The sequence below is a fragment of the Schistocerca americana genome, chromosome 1 (assembly GCF_021461395.2).
Source record: "Schistocerca americana isolate TAMUIC-IGC-003095 chromosome 1, iqSchAmer2.1, whole genome shotgun sequence".
In the NCBI taxonomy this organism is placed as follows: Eukaryota; Metazoa; Arthropoda; class Insecta; order Orthoptera; family Acrididae; genus Schistocerca; species Schistocerca americana.
Genome location: NC_060119.1, coordinates 106,375,270 through 106,390,232, shown reverse-complemented (window position 1 = coordinate 106,390,232; position 14,963 = coordinate 106,375,270). Strand labels below are relative to the sequence as shown.

The window sequence follows — 14,963 nt, the reverse complement described above, 5'->3', positions numbered from 1 at the left end:
TTTCCCTCTCTTCTATATATCATTATTGTCAGAAACTTGGGTGTATGAGCTGTTAATGTGATTGTGCAATAGTCTCACATTTATCTGCCCTTGCTGTCTTCAGCAATGTGTGCACGGTATTATTCCAAAAATCAGATGGTGTGTGTCCAGTCTTATAAATTCTACATACCAACTTGACGAGTCATTTGGTTACCACTTCCAACAACGAGTTCCGAAATTCCAGAGGAATGTGATCTGTTCCACATTGTGATTGTAAAATATGTAAGATATATAGTCAGTTTATTGTAGTCAATCCCCAAGCTCAAACTCAGCGAACAAAGTTGTCAATACACAAATGTCCACTTGTATGATGTATCATTTCTTACAAGTAAAGAAGTTAATTCTCATTGCTTGAATGGAGTGTATTCTGTACAATCAAAAGTTTTCCATAAGGGTAGAATTATTGCTAAAATATTACGTGCAGTCTTTGGAGGCATGTGATATACTGGTCAAAATACAGTTATTGTATTATTACTGGAAGTTATATTAAATCCAAAAGCCAATGGTTGAATTTACTTTCTATCTTGTTAATCTGTTTTTTTCCTCTATCTCAGTGCTCTGTATGCCCAACTGAATGAAGATTAAACATAGATATAAACCCAAGTGCACTGACAGCAGCAGTTTCTACATCCATCAGTGTATCATTAAATATGCAGCACTTCCTTGGTGAAAGCAGCAACTGAACCAAATGTTTGTCCCTTACTCCCTGGCACACAAATGATATTCCATACCTTTGCATCAATATTTACCTGTTAATAACAAATAGGCCTGCACGTTGGCCGAGATCTGTCATAATAACTAATCACACACACTGTCGGGAAAACCAGTTGTCTTTTATGATGGGTGTTCAATTATACATACCAATGCAAGGTTTACGATTCTGAGGTGGGGGAGGGGGTGGCACCGGCCGGTAGTTGCTGTTGGGGCTGGAGCCAGAGCCGGACTTGATACTGTCAGAGGTAGAGGAGCGAGAGCGCAGGTTCACGGGGGACTCACCTCCAGCATAGCTGGGTGGCCTTGACCGTGTCTTCTTCTCCGGAGTTATTGAGCCATTCTGAGGACGACAAAACAATATGTGATTATTTCAGGCAGTACATCACCGTAAAGCTATACTTATATATCTAGTAAAATATTGTAATTTATTCTGAGTTATGAAAGAGGTGACAAAACAAGACTTTTCTGTGGAAATAGAACATCATCTCAATCATGAGACCCAGGGTATAGTGGTGTGTGTGTGTGTGTGTGTGTGTGTGTGTGTGTGTGTGTGTGTGTGTGTGTGTGTGTGTGTGTTTGTTTTGGTCGAGTTCACTAGTATTAACTCCACCTTCAAAACATTTAGTGCAATTTCTAGCAGTTTATGAGGAAAGTAATGATTACTGTGGCACTTTTGCTCCTTATTACAACATGCACTAATACTGATAACACAGAGAAAAAAAAAAATGTATTTCTGCCAATACAGCGGGAACAAAATTTAAACATTAAAAACAAAAAAGCCATTGGGAAAAAAATAAACCTATGCATATCATTAAAATTGACAGCGTAGCTGTTTTCTGAATACCAGTGTGTATAGACTTAACAAGGGTATTAGCTGCAAAGATGAAAGTTTATATCTTAACGTGTTGTTGCCTTTTGGTTACTACCTCACAAATTCTGAATTCTACAATTCCTAGGAAATAACTTCCATGTTCATTCACCATAAATTTCCATTTCTACAAACCTGGTAAAAAATGAAACTACAGAAAAATGAATTACCAGATCACAGAAATTGAATGCAGCAGCAGTTTAATATACCATAAGTAACAGTAAAACTTCAAGATTTCAGAATAAGGTCTGAGGGCATGCTCAGATGGTCATGACTAGCAGGAAATTCAATTTTGAATGCTGGTCTAGCACAAAATTTCAGTTGTTACTACATAATCAATAATAATAATAATTAGAGCTGGGGTTTCTCATGCACTACCAAATTTTAAAACATGCATGCATTCATGCAGTATCATGTCATTAAACATGTCTAATGAGGCATCAAAAGAAAAAAAAATGTAAAGGAAAAAAGGAAATCCCACAATCAGGCACTGAAGCCTACATGATAGTTCACCAACTGCTATGTTATCCTCCATTATTCATCATTGAAACAGAAAAAAAATTTATGATATGAAATTCAATTCTATATTTATTCCTATTTTTCTTCAAAAACAGTACACAGCAAACAATTTCTCCAAATTGTTTTCACTTTGGCTCATGTGTTTATCTGACAGAACATTTCTGTACATAGAAAATGACCTTTCTATGTCACAAGAAGAGACATGTGCAACAATTTCTTACTAAGTCAGATAAATCTGAAATCATTTTGCATTTTTGCCACAAAATATTTTTTGTCAACTTCATATACTCAAAATCAGGATCTGATCCAATAATATTGTTCATTTTATCTTTTACTGCAACATCTACTTCTCTATTTTCCAATTTCTTCAGTAATTGGTAGAGATTTCTTCAGTTCCCTGTGGCTTCCAGCTTTGTTACTGCTACAGACATATGCACAAAATTTGATATGATGCAAATCAGGTCTTGGTTAAATCTGTTTTCTTGAATTCCACTTCTGTATCTTTAATGCAAGCTGCTTTAATGACATCAAAAGTGTGTATGACTCAGCCAGAGGAAAAAAAATTAAGGGGCAATAACCCACGACTTTTCAATAGACTGAAGCAAACAGATGGTAACTTCAATTAATTTGTGGTAATTTATGGTCTCCTACTGATGTGACATCATCAAAATTATCACTGTCAAGGATCACAGCATTTTCCAGGTACCTCATCTGATCAACACAGGTTGTAGTGGCTAAGCTAAATGTGCCAGTAAATCTTTAAATGCAGGAACATGGACAAATACTTCCAAGAATACCTTCCACAGGAAACAAGTCAGCATATGACTTAATTAATAATGTCAGAATGATCAATTCTTTGTATTTTGTGCACCTATTTACCTTGTCTGTGGAGAATATCAGCTTACTCACACTATAAAGTTTCAGTAGTACTCTTTCAGCTACAAATCGTAATACACATGTTGAACAAATAACACGCGATAGGATACAGTAAAATATTTTAATTGCTTTTCTGGCCTTCAGCATATGTGGGGCAGCATTGCTTAACAACAATAGGACCTGTTTCTTATTGAGATTCATTGGTACAAAGTATATTGACTTCTACTATGCTGAACTAGGGCACTTGAGCTCACTACAAAATTTACAAAATTTGCAAAATGAGGCACGTTCTATACTTCTGGCACAGTTCACATAAAAAACTTCACTAAAGGTGGTATCATGTGAATTATTACAATATATGCACTGAGGTCAAAAAATGGTGTAAAATGCGTTACAAATGTTTAAATTCATGGAGCTATATCAATGAAATCTTAGAAATATGAATTCACTCTCCAAAAGACTAAACCATACAAACATGCTTGCAATATGCATTTGCATGGAAATCTAGGCCTTACTAATATTACGATTATCATTATAAATCTCCCTGTATTACCTTCCCTCACCTGTCTCCTTAGGATCTTTATTTATTTGTAATTTCCATTTTGTAACCAAGTTCAAGCCTATTCTCTTACTATCATCAAGTCATTATAAGAAGTGCTCCAAAATTTTAAATATCAGATGGGTGCCTCTCCTGATACACAATGTGGAAAACTTCCTGCCCTACAACTCCTGTATACCTTATCTTTTCTTGTTCGAACAACTTACGGGAATACAGCTGGTGACATTTTCTGCAACTGCTGATATTTTCACTGGTGAAAACACTTATTAGTTTCAGGGCATTAATGCAATGAGATAGGGCTGTGCAAGGAAAATGAAACCCTCAGTACGTCGGGATATGCCTACTAAGAAACAAAATATGTCATACGCATAAATATGAAAGACACTGTAAAAACTGCTACCACACAATCAAAGATGACCAATGTCAGAAGTTATCAATAGTGGATATTAATTACCAATGAGTGGGCAAGTAGTATTTGCTCTGCCCTTCTGTTGTTTGACAAAGGAGAGGGTAGGATTCCAAGCTGAATTACAGCAAAAACTTCCATCTGTATTTATGAAGTCACTTGCTAATTTAATCTCCATTTGTTCTTTAATAACATTATCACAATAGTTGGTTGTGCACTCCAGAATCTCTATTTGTTATATTCCATAGAGACCAGTATCAAAGTAATGTTCTGAAATAGCAGATTTGCCTTGCTGTTGTAAGCATGTGTCATGCTTGTGCTCAACACACCGGTCCTCCATGATCCTGATGGCCTGTCCAATACATGACATGCCACAACTGCAAGGGATACAGTAGACATGGCATGACCAATAGGCGACATGCCACAACTGCAAGGGATACAGTTGACATCACCTTATGCAAACTGTGACTGTAACTCTATATTTTCAAAGTGTATGACCAACCCTGTTGGAAATGCTACCTGCATGGGGGCAGAAGGTCTGGAGACTTAGATGCTATCTTGGTATTTCATCACTCGCTTGATTCACCATTGGCCAACAGCACAATGCATATCCGATTTGTCTTTTACCACAACCATTGTGGCAAAACGTGACTCTTCAAAGCGGGGTAGCTCAGCTGACAAACTCTCAGTGTCTTGGGTGAAACTGGTCTCGTGGAACAGGGTATGAAGTACCATTACATGCTGAGATGGACAGCAACAATTGTCAGCCTAAAGATACAAATCAATGTGAGTTAGTTTCCTATAAATGGTACATCCCAAAGTACCTTTGATCTTCCTCCTGACCAGTACTTCAAGGAAGGGAAAACAGCTATCCTTTCCCAACACCACAGTGAAGTGAATATTTGGGTGGATTGAATTCAGATGTACTAAAAAGCTGTTCATATTTGCACTGCCACTCACAACACGCAGATTCTGACATGCCCTTCCAGCTACTGTTTTAATGCTATTAAGGAAGGAGTGGAGGTTAAATTAGTAAATGACCTTATAAATAGAGATGGAAGTTTTTGCTTAAACTCTGCTTGGAATCCTGCTCTCTCCCTGGAGACAGAGAGAGAGAGAGAGAGAGAGAGAGAGAGAGAGAGAGAGTGCATGTGTGCATGTGTGCGTGTGTGTGTGTGTGTGTGTGTGTGTGTGTGTGTGTGTGTCTTTCTTCATATGTCTTGCTCAGCACAGCCCTGCCTACCAAGGCTTTATGAAGATCAAGATGGTGGCTAGCAAGAGAGCTGCACAGCACACAACTCACTAGTTTACTCAATGTTTAAAGGTGTTTCACGACAGTGCCTCTGTTTTCAACCTCTGTAAATCTCATGTTGAGTGCTTCTAAGGCAGTGCTACACTTCCATCTTTTACCCTCCTGCCTGTGTAGCATTAAAATAACAGTAAGATAATGAAAACCATGCAATGATTTCTCCATCCGCAGCGAAGGAGCCTAGCCGATCCTGGAAAAAACTGCCATGCCGCCTCCCATGCCAACACATTTCGATGGGCTTGTCTGCACACTGGTGACAGCTGCGCTGCATCACTGTCTCATTGCATAGCCCCCTCTCATTGTATTTATGCCTTGTCATGCTAACCATCACTGATGCCACCTCCACAACAGTTCTTGAGAAAATCTAGTGCACCACAGAAATCAGTGTGAATGAGATCAGTATCCTAAAGAAGTCTGTTGCCAAAGCTGATGAGAAAGTGCATATATTTCAAAACAGATCACTGAAAGACCAGCATGCAATTGAACAATACCTATTTGTAATAATCTTAAAGTGTTTGGAATATCATAAGAATCTTGTGAAAATACAGATGAAGTGGTTATCAGTACTGCTCGTGAAAAGTAGGCATACAGGTTTCAGGATCAGATGGCAGATCCCACAAAACTAGGACTTATCATAATAAAATTCATGTCCTACTGGGAATGATCATAAGTCTTCAGGGCAAAGAAGAAACTAATGATGTCAGGAGTTACAATACAAGAGGACCTTGCATCCGACAGGATGAAAATACTGAACAGTGTGATTTCCCAGTTTAGCTTACAGAATGTGTGGATCATCGAAGGCAGAATAATCAAATCAGCTATAGAAAACTGAGTGCCAACACAAAACTTAAAGGCATAAACTGTGTGAGCCCAAAATGATTTTCTCTTTGTTAATACACATTTCATCTAGTATTCCTACTTAGAGCACTTTATGTTGATAATTACTACTAATTATTAATTTACAGAATCATTTTTCATACTTTCAGTCCTCATAACTCTGAATTTCAGTATTTTCCTCATTATTCTCATAGTACTTTGATCCTGATTATCAATTTACTGTTAAACTATGATTTTATTAATTAGTAACATATTCTTGAATACAATGTTTATCTATTGTTCTCAATGTTTCCTTTTACATTATTATTTTTCGTTCCTGTTCAGTATAATTACTATTAGTACTGCATTACATTTTTATTCACTAATTACTCTGTAATCTTGCTTTATCCATTAAATTGAAGGATCTTTCTCTCTGCTTAACTCACATACCCTTGACTATCATGCTCTGTGTTATGGCCAGCATACCCGACCTTGAATACCTCTTACCAGTTACCTATTTCTTTGGACCACTATCTGACTCATTGTGCATTGAGCACACTCCCTTGCCATACCCTTCGCATTCCGCAATGCATCGAGCCTTGCCTGTTTCCAAGGCAACTTTTCTTCTTACTGGCCAGCTTATTGTGGAAGCAACTAAGATGGCTCTATGTTACAACTCGCATACAGAAAAGAACAGTCTTTAACAGACCACTTGCACAGTTTCACTGAATATTTCACAATCTCAGCTTTCATGTTGTACTCCTGATGGAGACATGGCTAAAGCAGAGTAGCCCATCGAACTCTGTAAGCCTTGACAGCTATGTTTCTCCAAAAGACAAGGGGATGGAGTGCCAGTCATGTCCAAAAATTAGGACAAACAGACTAAATACATGTTTATTGAAATTATACCTACCAACAAAAATGTTTTATCTGTCTTATAAAAGCCACCCAAATTTGGCAGCTGCCTAGCTTTGAATCCATGCTCTCAGGGCTTGAATCTCTGTATAACCATGTACTTGTAGCTGGAGATACAGACACATGTTTTCTATACAGTAGTATGTTCATTTCAAAAATCAGGTGTGTGCTTTCCTGCTCAAACCTTACACTGTTTCCATTTGGGCCAACTCACTATACAGCATACATGCACATGTTTATCAGTATCTGCAACCAAATGTCCACACAGAGCAACCAGATCTTTGCATCTGGCAAGTCTCCCATGAGTGAAACACTCATGACTTATTTCAAAAAATGTCCAAAGAACCAACTACAATTGACAACTTTTAGGGATTTTAAGCACATGAATACATCTCAGCTTACAGTTGATATCTATGATATTTCTTGGCAGGCAATGGCAGGAAATAACTTCAATATAAATTATGAAATATCTAATTTCACTGACAGACTCAATAATTTATACAATAAACATACTCCTTTAAAAACTGTAAGAGTAAAGAGAAAACTTGCACTATGGTATACAGATAACCTTAAAAAAGTATCAGAGACACAATACAAATGACATATAAATGCCACCCCACATCTGATAATCATCTCTCCTACAAAAATCCACGAAACCAAGTTTGTCAGCCTGTGAGAAATGACTACAGGTCTATTTACATTCTACCAGCATTATATAAGGCTTCAGAATACATAGTTCTCATTTCTGCAAAAACAGCAGCATTATAACCGCTCTTTCAGTGATGAACTGAAACAAGCTAAGGAGGAACAAGAGGTGACTACTAGATGCTTTTCGGATTTTGTCAAAGCTTTTGACACCACTAGCCTTGACATTCAACTTGCTAAACTCACAAGTCAAAACTTTCCTTCAAGTGCTGTACAACAGTTCCACTCCTACATTACATTCCATCAATAGTATGTAATGATCAGTACAAAAGGTCACAATAGAGGGATGATTATCAGGGATCCCACAAGAATCAGTTTTGTGTCCATTACTTTTCTCATTATCTGCTAACGACGTTTTGACTATTCTGTCCCACTGTAAATATCACATACACAGACACCTTCAGCTACACCAAAGATCAAAAACGCACAGCCATCCACAGCATGTAAATGCTGACTGCCTTGCCTTATCAGAGTGGGCACAGAACATATGTTTGAAATTTAACCCATCCAAAATGGAAGCAATATTAGTTCTTCAAAGACTTATTATCTCTCAATTCAGGGAATTCCTTCAACACTCAGCAATAAATACCAGAGAAATATGTTTCCTTGCTTCTGCAGATAACTTGGTGATAATTTTGAACTGTCACTAATACTGGACTGAACACACGACTGTGATCTGTAAGAGGGTATCAGCATCACCCTATTCACTTCAAAAATATAAAAAAAGGAATTTCCTCTTGAGCTTAAAAAGAAACTCATAGAATCACTAATATTACCTATACTTGATTATGGTGATCACTTTCTTCAAGGACTTTCCTAAGAGAACTTTCACCAGCTGGAGTTGGTACAGACTGCTTGAGTGCGATACAATTGTGACGTTTGATAATTTGACAGTATCACTTCCGCCTACAAACAATTACCATGGCTATATGTCAAAAAGCATAGAGACTGTCATACTCTGTATTTGCTGTATCATCTTCTCCATCACTGCATTACTTCTTATTTATTTTGAACTCTTAATGCTATTGTCTCAACAGCACAGCAGAAATATTCATTCTCAACAAAATAAAATCTTTTCTATACCACTACATAACAAATCCATCTTATCAGTATTATTTTCTGTATCAGGAACCTGATTTCAGAATGATCTTCCTCAATATATCAGAGAAATTAAATTACTTTCAAACTTCAAAAGACAGCTAATGGTTCCCCTTCCATAACAACAGTATCTCTTCCATAGAGCTGTCTGCACCACACTCTTGTCAACACACCTTCCCCTTCCATTGTTCTCTTCCCACCTCACAGTCATCTATTGAAAACCTTTTCTTCCTTAACAGCTATTGTTACTGTCATTTGCAATCTTCTCCTCTCTCACTGTCCCTTATGTTTCTGATAATAACAGACACACTTCAAAAGTGCTAAGCTAATCAGTATTGCCATTATTCTTAATGTCCTATATTATTTTTCTTATTATTACATTACTAATGCCACCTGTTTGTGTATGTGTATTATTGTATGAGTATGTGTAAATGTGTGTAATTCCTCTTCTGATGGAAGGGGTGGCCCTGAGGCCTGACCTGGTCAAGTTAAACAGAAAAAATAAATTTTCTTGCCTTTGTGCCTTGAAAATGACAAAGTGTTTGCCTGTTGAAATACCAACGATTGCCAAAGATATCATCTGGGTGCATTGCTGCAAGATGTTTCAACATTTTATATGCTGCAATAAACACAAGTTTCACATTATCTTTTCTTTTTCTTTTTTCAAGAGTGGGGTGGCTGCATTTTTTCTGCAGTGTATAGTTCTTTTTGCAGCAAGGAATTTTTGCCAGATGATTTGAACATTGTGTTCATGTTAAGATCAACCAACTCACTGTATTCAAGCCTTCCACATTTCCTTCTATTACCAAATTGATGATTCCTTGATCCTTCAGGGTATATCATATCAACCCATAATCATTCAGTATCTCCTCAATGGTATTTAATACACACATCTAATCTTCAGCATTCGTCTGTGACTCCACATTCTCTTCTCGCTTGAACTGTTTACTGTCCACATTTCACCTTTATATAAGGCTATACATCAAACAAATGCGTTCAGAAAAGACTTCTTACATTTAAATTTATATTTGATGTTTGCTATTGCCAGTTTGCATTTTATATCCCCTCTACTTTGGCCATCATCTCAGTTATTCCACTGTCCAATTAGGAAAACTCAAGTACTACTTTTAGTATCTGATTTCCTAGCCCAGTTTTCTCAGCATTGCACATTTTCATTTAATTACATTCCATTCCCCTATTTTTACTTTTGTTGATATTCATCTTCTGATCTCTTTTCACAACATTGCCAATTCTGTTCAACTGGTCTTTCAAGATCATCTCTGAAAGAATTAAAATGGTGGTGGCCAAGTTTTTATTTCTTCGCCCTGAACTTTAGTTCCCTATCCAAATTTCTCCTTGGTTTCCTCACAGTTTCCTCAGTGTACTGACAGAAATTACACTTTATAACTGCAGTCTGGTTTCTTTATAAATTGTTAATATCCTTTTACTCCCTGTATCTTATACTTGCCACCTTCATTGTTTTGAAAAGGGTATTCCAGTCACAACTGTCTTTCTCAAACTCTATAAATACTACAAACACCAGTTCTTTTCAGTTATTCTTATATGAGAAGTCATCAGGTCGGTGTTGTCTTGTGTCTTCCCACATTTCTCTGGAGCCCTAACTTTTTTCCCTCAAGGTTGGTTTTTACCAGTTTTAACATTCTTCTGTAAATAATTCTTGTCAGTATTTTGCAACTATGACTTATTAACAGATAATCAGGAAATGTTCACACCTGACTGCATAGGCCTTTTATTAAAATTAAAATTATTACAGTCTTCTTGAAGAATAAGGGCATTTCACCTGTATCATACATCTTGAACATCAGATTTAATAGTTTTGTTATGCCTGGCTGTCCCAAGGATCTCAATAATTCTGAGGGAATGTTGTCTGCTCCTAGGGCCTTATTTTGACTTAGGTCATTCATTGCTCTGTCAAAGTCTTCTTGCAGTGTCATATCTCCTGTTTGATCTTCAATTACTTCTTATTTCCTTTCTATACAATTGTTTACATGTTTGTTTCTCTTGTATAGCCTCTCAGTACATCCCTTTACACCTTTTAGCTTTCCTCTCTTTTCTTATTACTGACTTTCGGTCTGAGCATGTGATAGTCATACAGTAGTTTCTCTTTCTCTGAAGGCCTCTTCAATTCTCCTATAGGCAGCATCTATCTTTCCCCTAGCCACGCATTCTACTACAGGCTTGAATTTGTCCTCTAACCTGTCATGCTTTGTCACTTTGCCCTTTGTATCAGTCCCATAATTTAGACATTGTATTCACTTTTGCTCTTTTCATTTCCTTCATTTCTATATTTTCTCCTCCCTCAATTAAATTCAATATATCTTGTGTCATCCAAGGTTTTCTACTGGGCCTTGTCTTTTTTGCTTATTTAATCTTCTACTACTGTCACTATTTTCATCTCTCTTTGCCACCCACTCGTCTGTTATTGCATTTATTTCTCCTGTTTCAGTCAATTGTGGCCTAAAGCTATTTATGAAACTCCAAACTAACTTTGGTTCATTCCATTTATCCAGGTCCCATTGCCTTAATTTCCTACCTCTCAGCAATTTCTTCAGTTTTAATCTGCTGTTCATAATCAGTAAGGTCAGAGTCTACATTTGCCCCTGGAAACATTTTTGCAGTTTGAAATCTGATTCCGAAATAGTTGTCTTGTGTTGTTGTTGAGGTCTGGTTTGGTGCACCTCTACACAATACTCTTGCCTCGATATCTGAGAATGTGTCCTATCAACCAATCCCTCTTTAGTCAAATTATGCCACAAATTTCTTTTCTCCCCAATTTTATTTGGTGCCTAATCTTTCTTTACACAATCACCCCACATATCCTTCAGCATTTTTCTGTAGCATCATATTTCAAAAGCTTCCATTCTCTTCTCATCAGAACTGCTTATGATCCCAGTTTCACTATTAAATTTATATTTGGTGGTAACAAATTTCTCTTCCTTAGAACGACTTTTCTTACCATTTCTGTTCTATATTTAATCACTTTTTACTTCAGGCATCATAAGTCATTTTACTGTCCAAATAGCAAAACTCATCTACTACTTTTAGTGTCTCATTTCCCAATCTAATTCCCATGTATCGCCTGATTTAATTTGGCTGCATTCCATGACCTCCGTTTGGCTTTTGCTAATGTTCATCTTATATCCTTCTTTGATGCTGCCACCCCATTCAACAGCATTTGAAGTCCTTTACTCTGCCTGAAAGAATTAAAATGTTGGTGGCCAACCTCAAACTCTTCATTTCTTTTCCCTGAATTTTAGTTCCCTTTCCAAATTTCTCCTTGCTTTCCTCTGTAATCTGTGTGAAACCTTTCTCTGTCTCCAGGACTCTTTTTCCTACACCAAGTTTTTTCAGTGATTAAATTATGCTCTGTGCAAAATTCTACCACATGGCTTCCCCTTTCATTCCTTTCTCCTAGTCCATGTTCTCCTGCTGTTTTTCCTCCTCTTCCTTTGTTTACTATAGCATTCCAGTCACCCATAACAATTAAATTTTCATGCTCCATAACTATCTTAATAATTTCTTTAGTTACATTATACATTCTTTCCATCTCTTTATCATCTGTGGAGCTATTGGCATATGAATGGGGACTATTGTAGTAGGTGTTGGAGTCATGTCAATCTTCACTACTGCAATACATTCATTATGCTGTTCACAATAGCTTAGTTACATTACTATTTTCTCACTCATTATTAGACTTACTCCTGCATTAACCATATCTGATCTGATGTTTATAACATAACATGCTAAAATAGCTGCATAAGCAAATACCTCTTTTTGAACTGACAGTGTCTGAAGTTTCAATTCAATTCAGTTCAATTCAATTTATTACATCCATTTTATCATATAAATGATACAGGAACAGAGAGAGAGAGAGAGAGAGAGAGAGAGAGAGAGAGAGAGAGAGAGAAAAGGGAAATAACATTTTTTTAGTTACACTTTACATATTTTGTCTTCTTTTTACATGCAAGATGAAAAAAAATTTACAAGTTTTATACAAAAAAATCTATTAAAGCAAGTAAAATTTTCTTAATTACACTTCAATATTTTCTTAATTACACTTCACATATTTTGTCTTCTTTTTACATGCAAGTTGGAAAAAATAAAGGTTTATGCAGAAAAATCAAAAGATGAGCACTATCTGTTTAGGTAGCAAAGAAATTCATCAACATTATATAAACTTTGACCTAATACTAGCCTCTTCAATTCTTTTTTAAATATATGTAAGTTTTGTATACTTTTTGTTTGTTTCGGTAAGGCATTGAACATTATTTTGGGTAGATACATCACACTATTTTGGTACAGGGATTTTGAATATATGTTTCTATGGAAATCATGCCTGTTTCTGGTTTGATAGTTGTGTACTTGACTGTTTAGAGAAGAGAATTCTTGATTTGACTTCAGGAAACATACTGATTCATAGATGAATAAACTAGGGAGGGTCAAAATTTTCAAACTCCTCAAAGAGTCCTCTACATGGATCTCTGTAGGCAACACCCTTCAGAATACGAATAGCTCTCTTTTGGAGCTTAAAACAACTTTTTGTGAAACCTGTATTACCCAAAAATATAATACCATATCTTAGATTACTATGTATGTAAGAGCAGTAGGCACATAGTACTGTTTCAAAATTGCAGTTTTCTTAATATATAGAAGTATTTACTAAATTTTTTATTCAATAGTTCAACATGTTTTTCCCATCTCAAGTTATTGTCCAGCCATACACCTAAAAATTTTGTAAAAGAAGTTTGTTCTATCAGACATTTCCCAATCTCTACTATTATGTTTTTTTTTTTTTTACTTATGTGCCTAAAGTTCATCCAAGTGCTTTTTTTTTTTTTTTTTTTTTTTTTTCCATTTATAATTAAGTAATTGTCCTTGAGCCATTCAGCTATCTCATTCTGAATCTGTTGCAAGTTTGTGATTATGTCAGCAAAACTTAAGTGAAAAACATTTTGATTTCTTATTTTATGATGTATGTACAACTTTTATTTTGCTTACCCTGTCATCAATGATTGTTTCATCATCTGAGAAATCTGTTGACCCCTCATCGTGTGACAAATTCCAGTCAATGTTCACATTATCAAAATGACTCTTCTGCCTCTGAAGTGCATGGCGCAGCTGAATACAGAAAATATTTTAGTCAAGTACAATATTTAGATAATGATGATGGTGGTGAGGAGGAGCAGGAGGAGCAGGAGGAAGGGGAGTAATATATGATAATGAGGAGGAAAGTGATGACCGTAACACAGGAAAATAGTACAAAAATTGAAAGCTGTACTTTCCAAGAAAAAAAGCCAAAGCAATACTAACTATATTGAGATACCTTAAGCTTCTTCAACTAGTGATTCCATTCAGAAAATAAGATGCAAAGAGAACGAAAAGTGAATATCTGCCAGCAACAATGTTGTAACCCTCACTTTCCTAGAATGCTGGGTTTTCACATATAGCTATTGTATCCAGCAACAGTGAGGCACATAGGAAGTTATGTTTGCAAATATGTACATTAAGTGCTCTTTTTCTTTTGTTGCAAATTTGCTGCAGGTTGCTTGGGTGGCTAAATGTAACAATGGAGGAGGAAAGTCATGTGGAGTATGTGTGAAAACATAAACAGAGAATGGAAATGTAAAATTAAGAACAATAAATGGATCAGGAACGTAAAGAAACACAAATAGAATTTATGGCAATCAAACTTGGCCCATAATAAAGAACCTGTGTTGGGGGAAAATCACTTCTGAACAGCCAGGTGCAAAAACAATGTGAAGACAATCTAAAAAAATCAGTATGTTTAATGGGAGATTCATATGATTAATTGCCTATATTATATTTAAAGTATAATCAGAGCCTTTATCATCACCTGTATTATATTAACTTTGCTTATATGTCCCGCTCTTTTTACAGATTGCTACCTGTAAATGTAAATACCAGTGCAGGAGACTAAGTCTGGAGGACAACAAAATGCTATTGGAAGAATTCTACAATTTAGAACTGTAATGCACAAACAAGACATTTAGCTTCACCATGTATTGAAATAGCTGATATCAAGCTCAAAGAGACTAAGGAGGTCATTTTGTGCAGACACTGCACATTTAAGTACTTTTTGAGAAGAAATGTACAACAA

At 36.2% G+C, this 14,963-nt stretch overlaps 1 protein-coding gene across 7 annotated transcripts in view; it reads right to left on the bottom strand.

Annotated features, from left to right (window-relative positions):
- Nucleotides 1-14,963, bottom strand: part of LOC124549549 (arfGAP with SH3 domain, ANK repeat and PH domain-containing protein) — a 318,055-nt gene that overhangs the window by 59,444 nt on the left and 243,648 nt on the right. For 5 of the 7 annotated variants that reach the window (XM_047125253.1, XM_047125251.1, XM_047125254.1 and 2 more), the window contains exons 11-12: nt 13,844-13,963; nt 901-1,093 (exon numbers count right to left, since the gene is read on the bottom strand). In XM_047125253.1, coding sequence (XP_046981209.1) covers nt 901-1,093; nt 13,844-13,963 — 313 coding nt within the window. The remainder of the gene's footprint in view (nt 1-900; nt 1,094-13,843; nt 13,964-14,963) is intronic. The other 2 variants (XM_047125255.1, XM_047125257.1) reach the window with 1 other exon arrangement.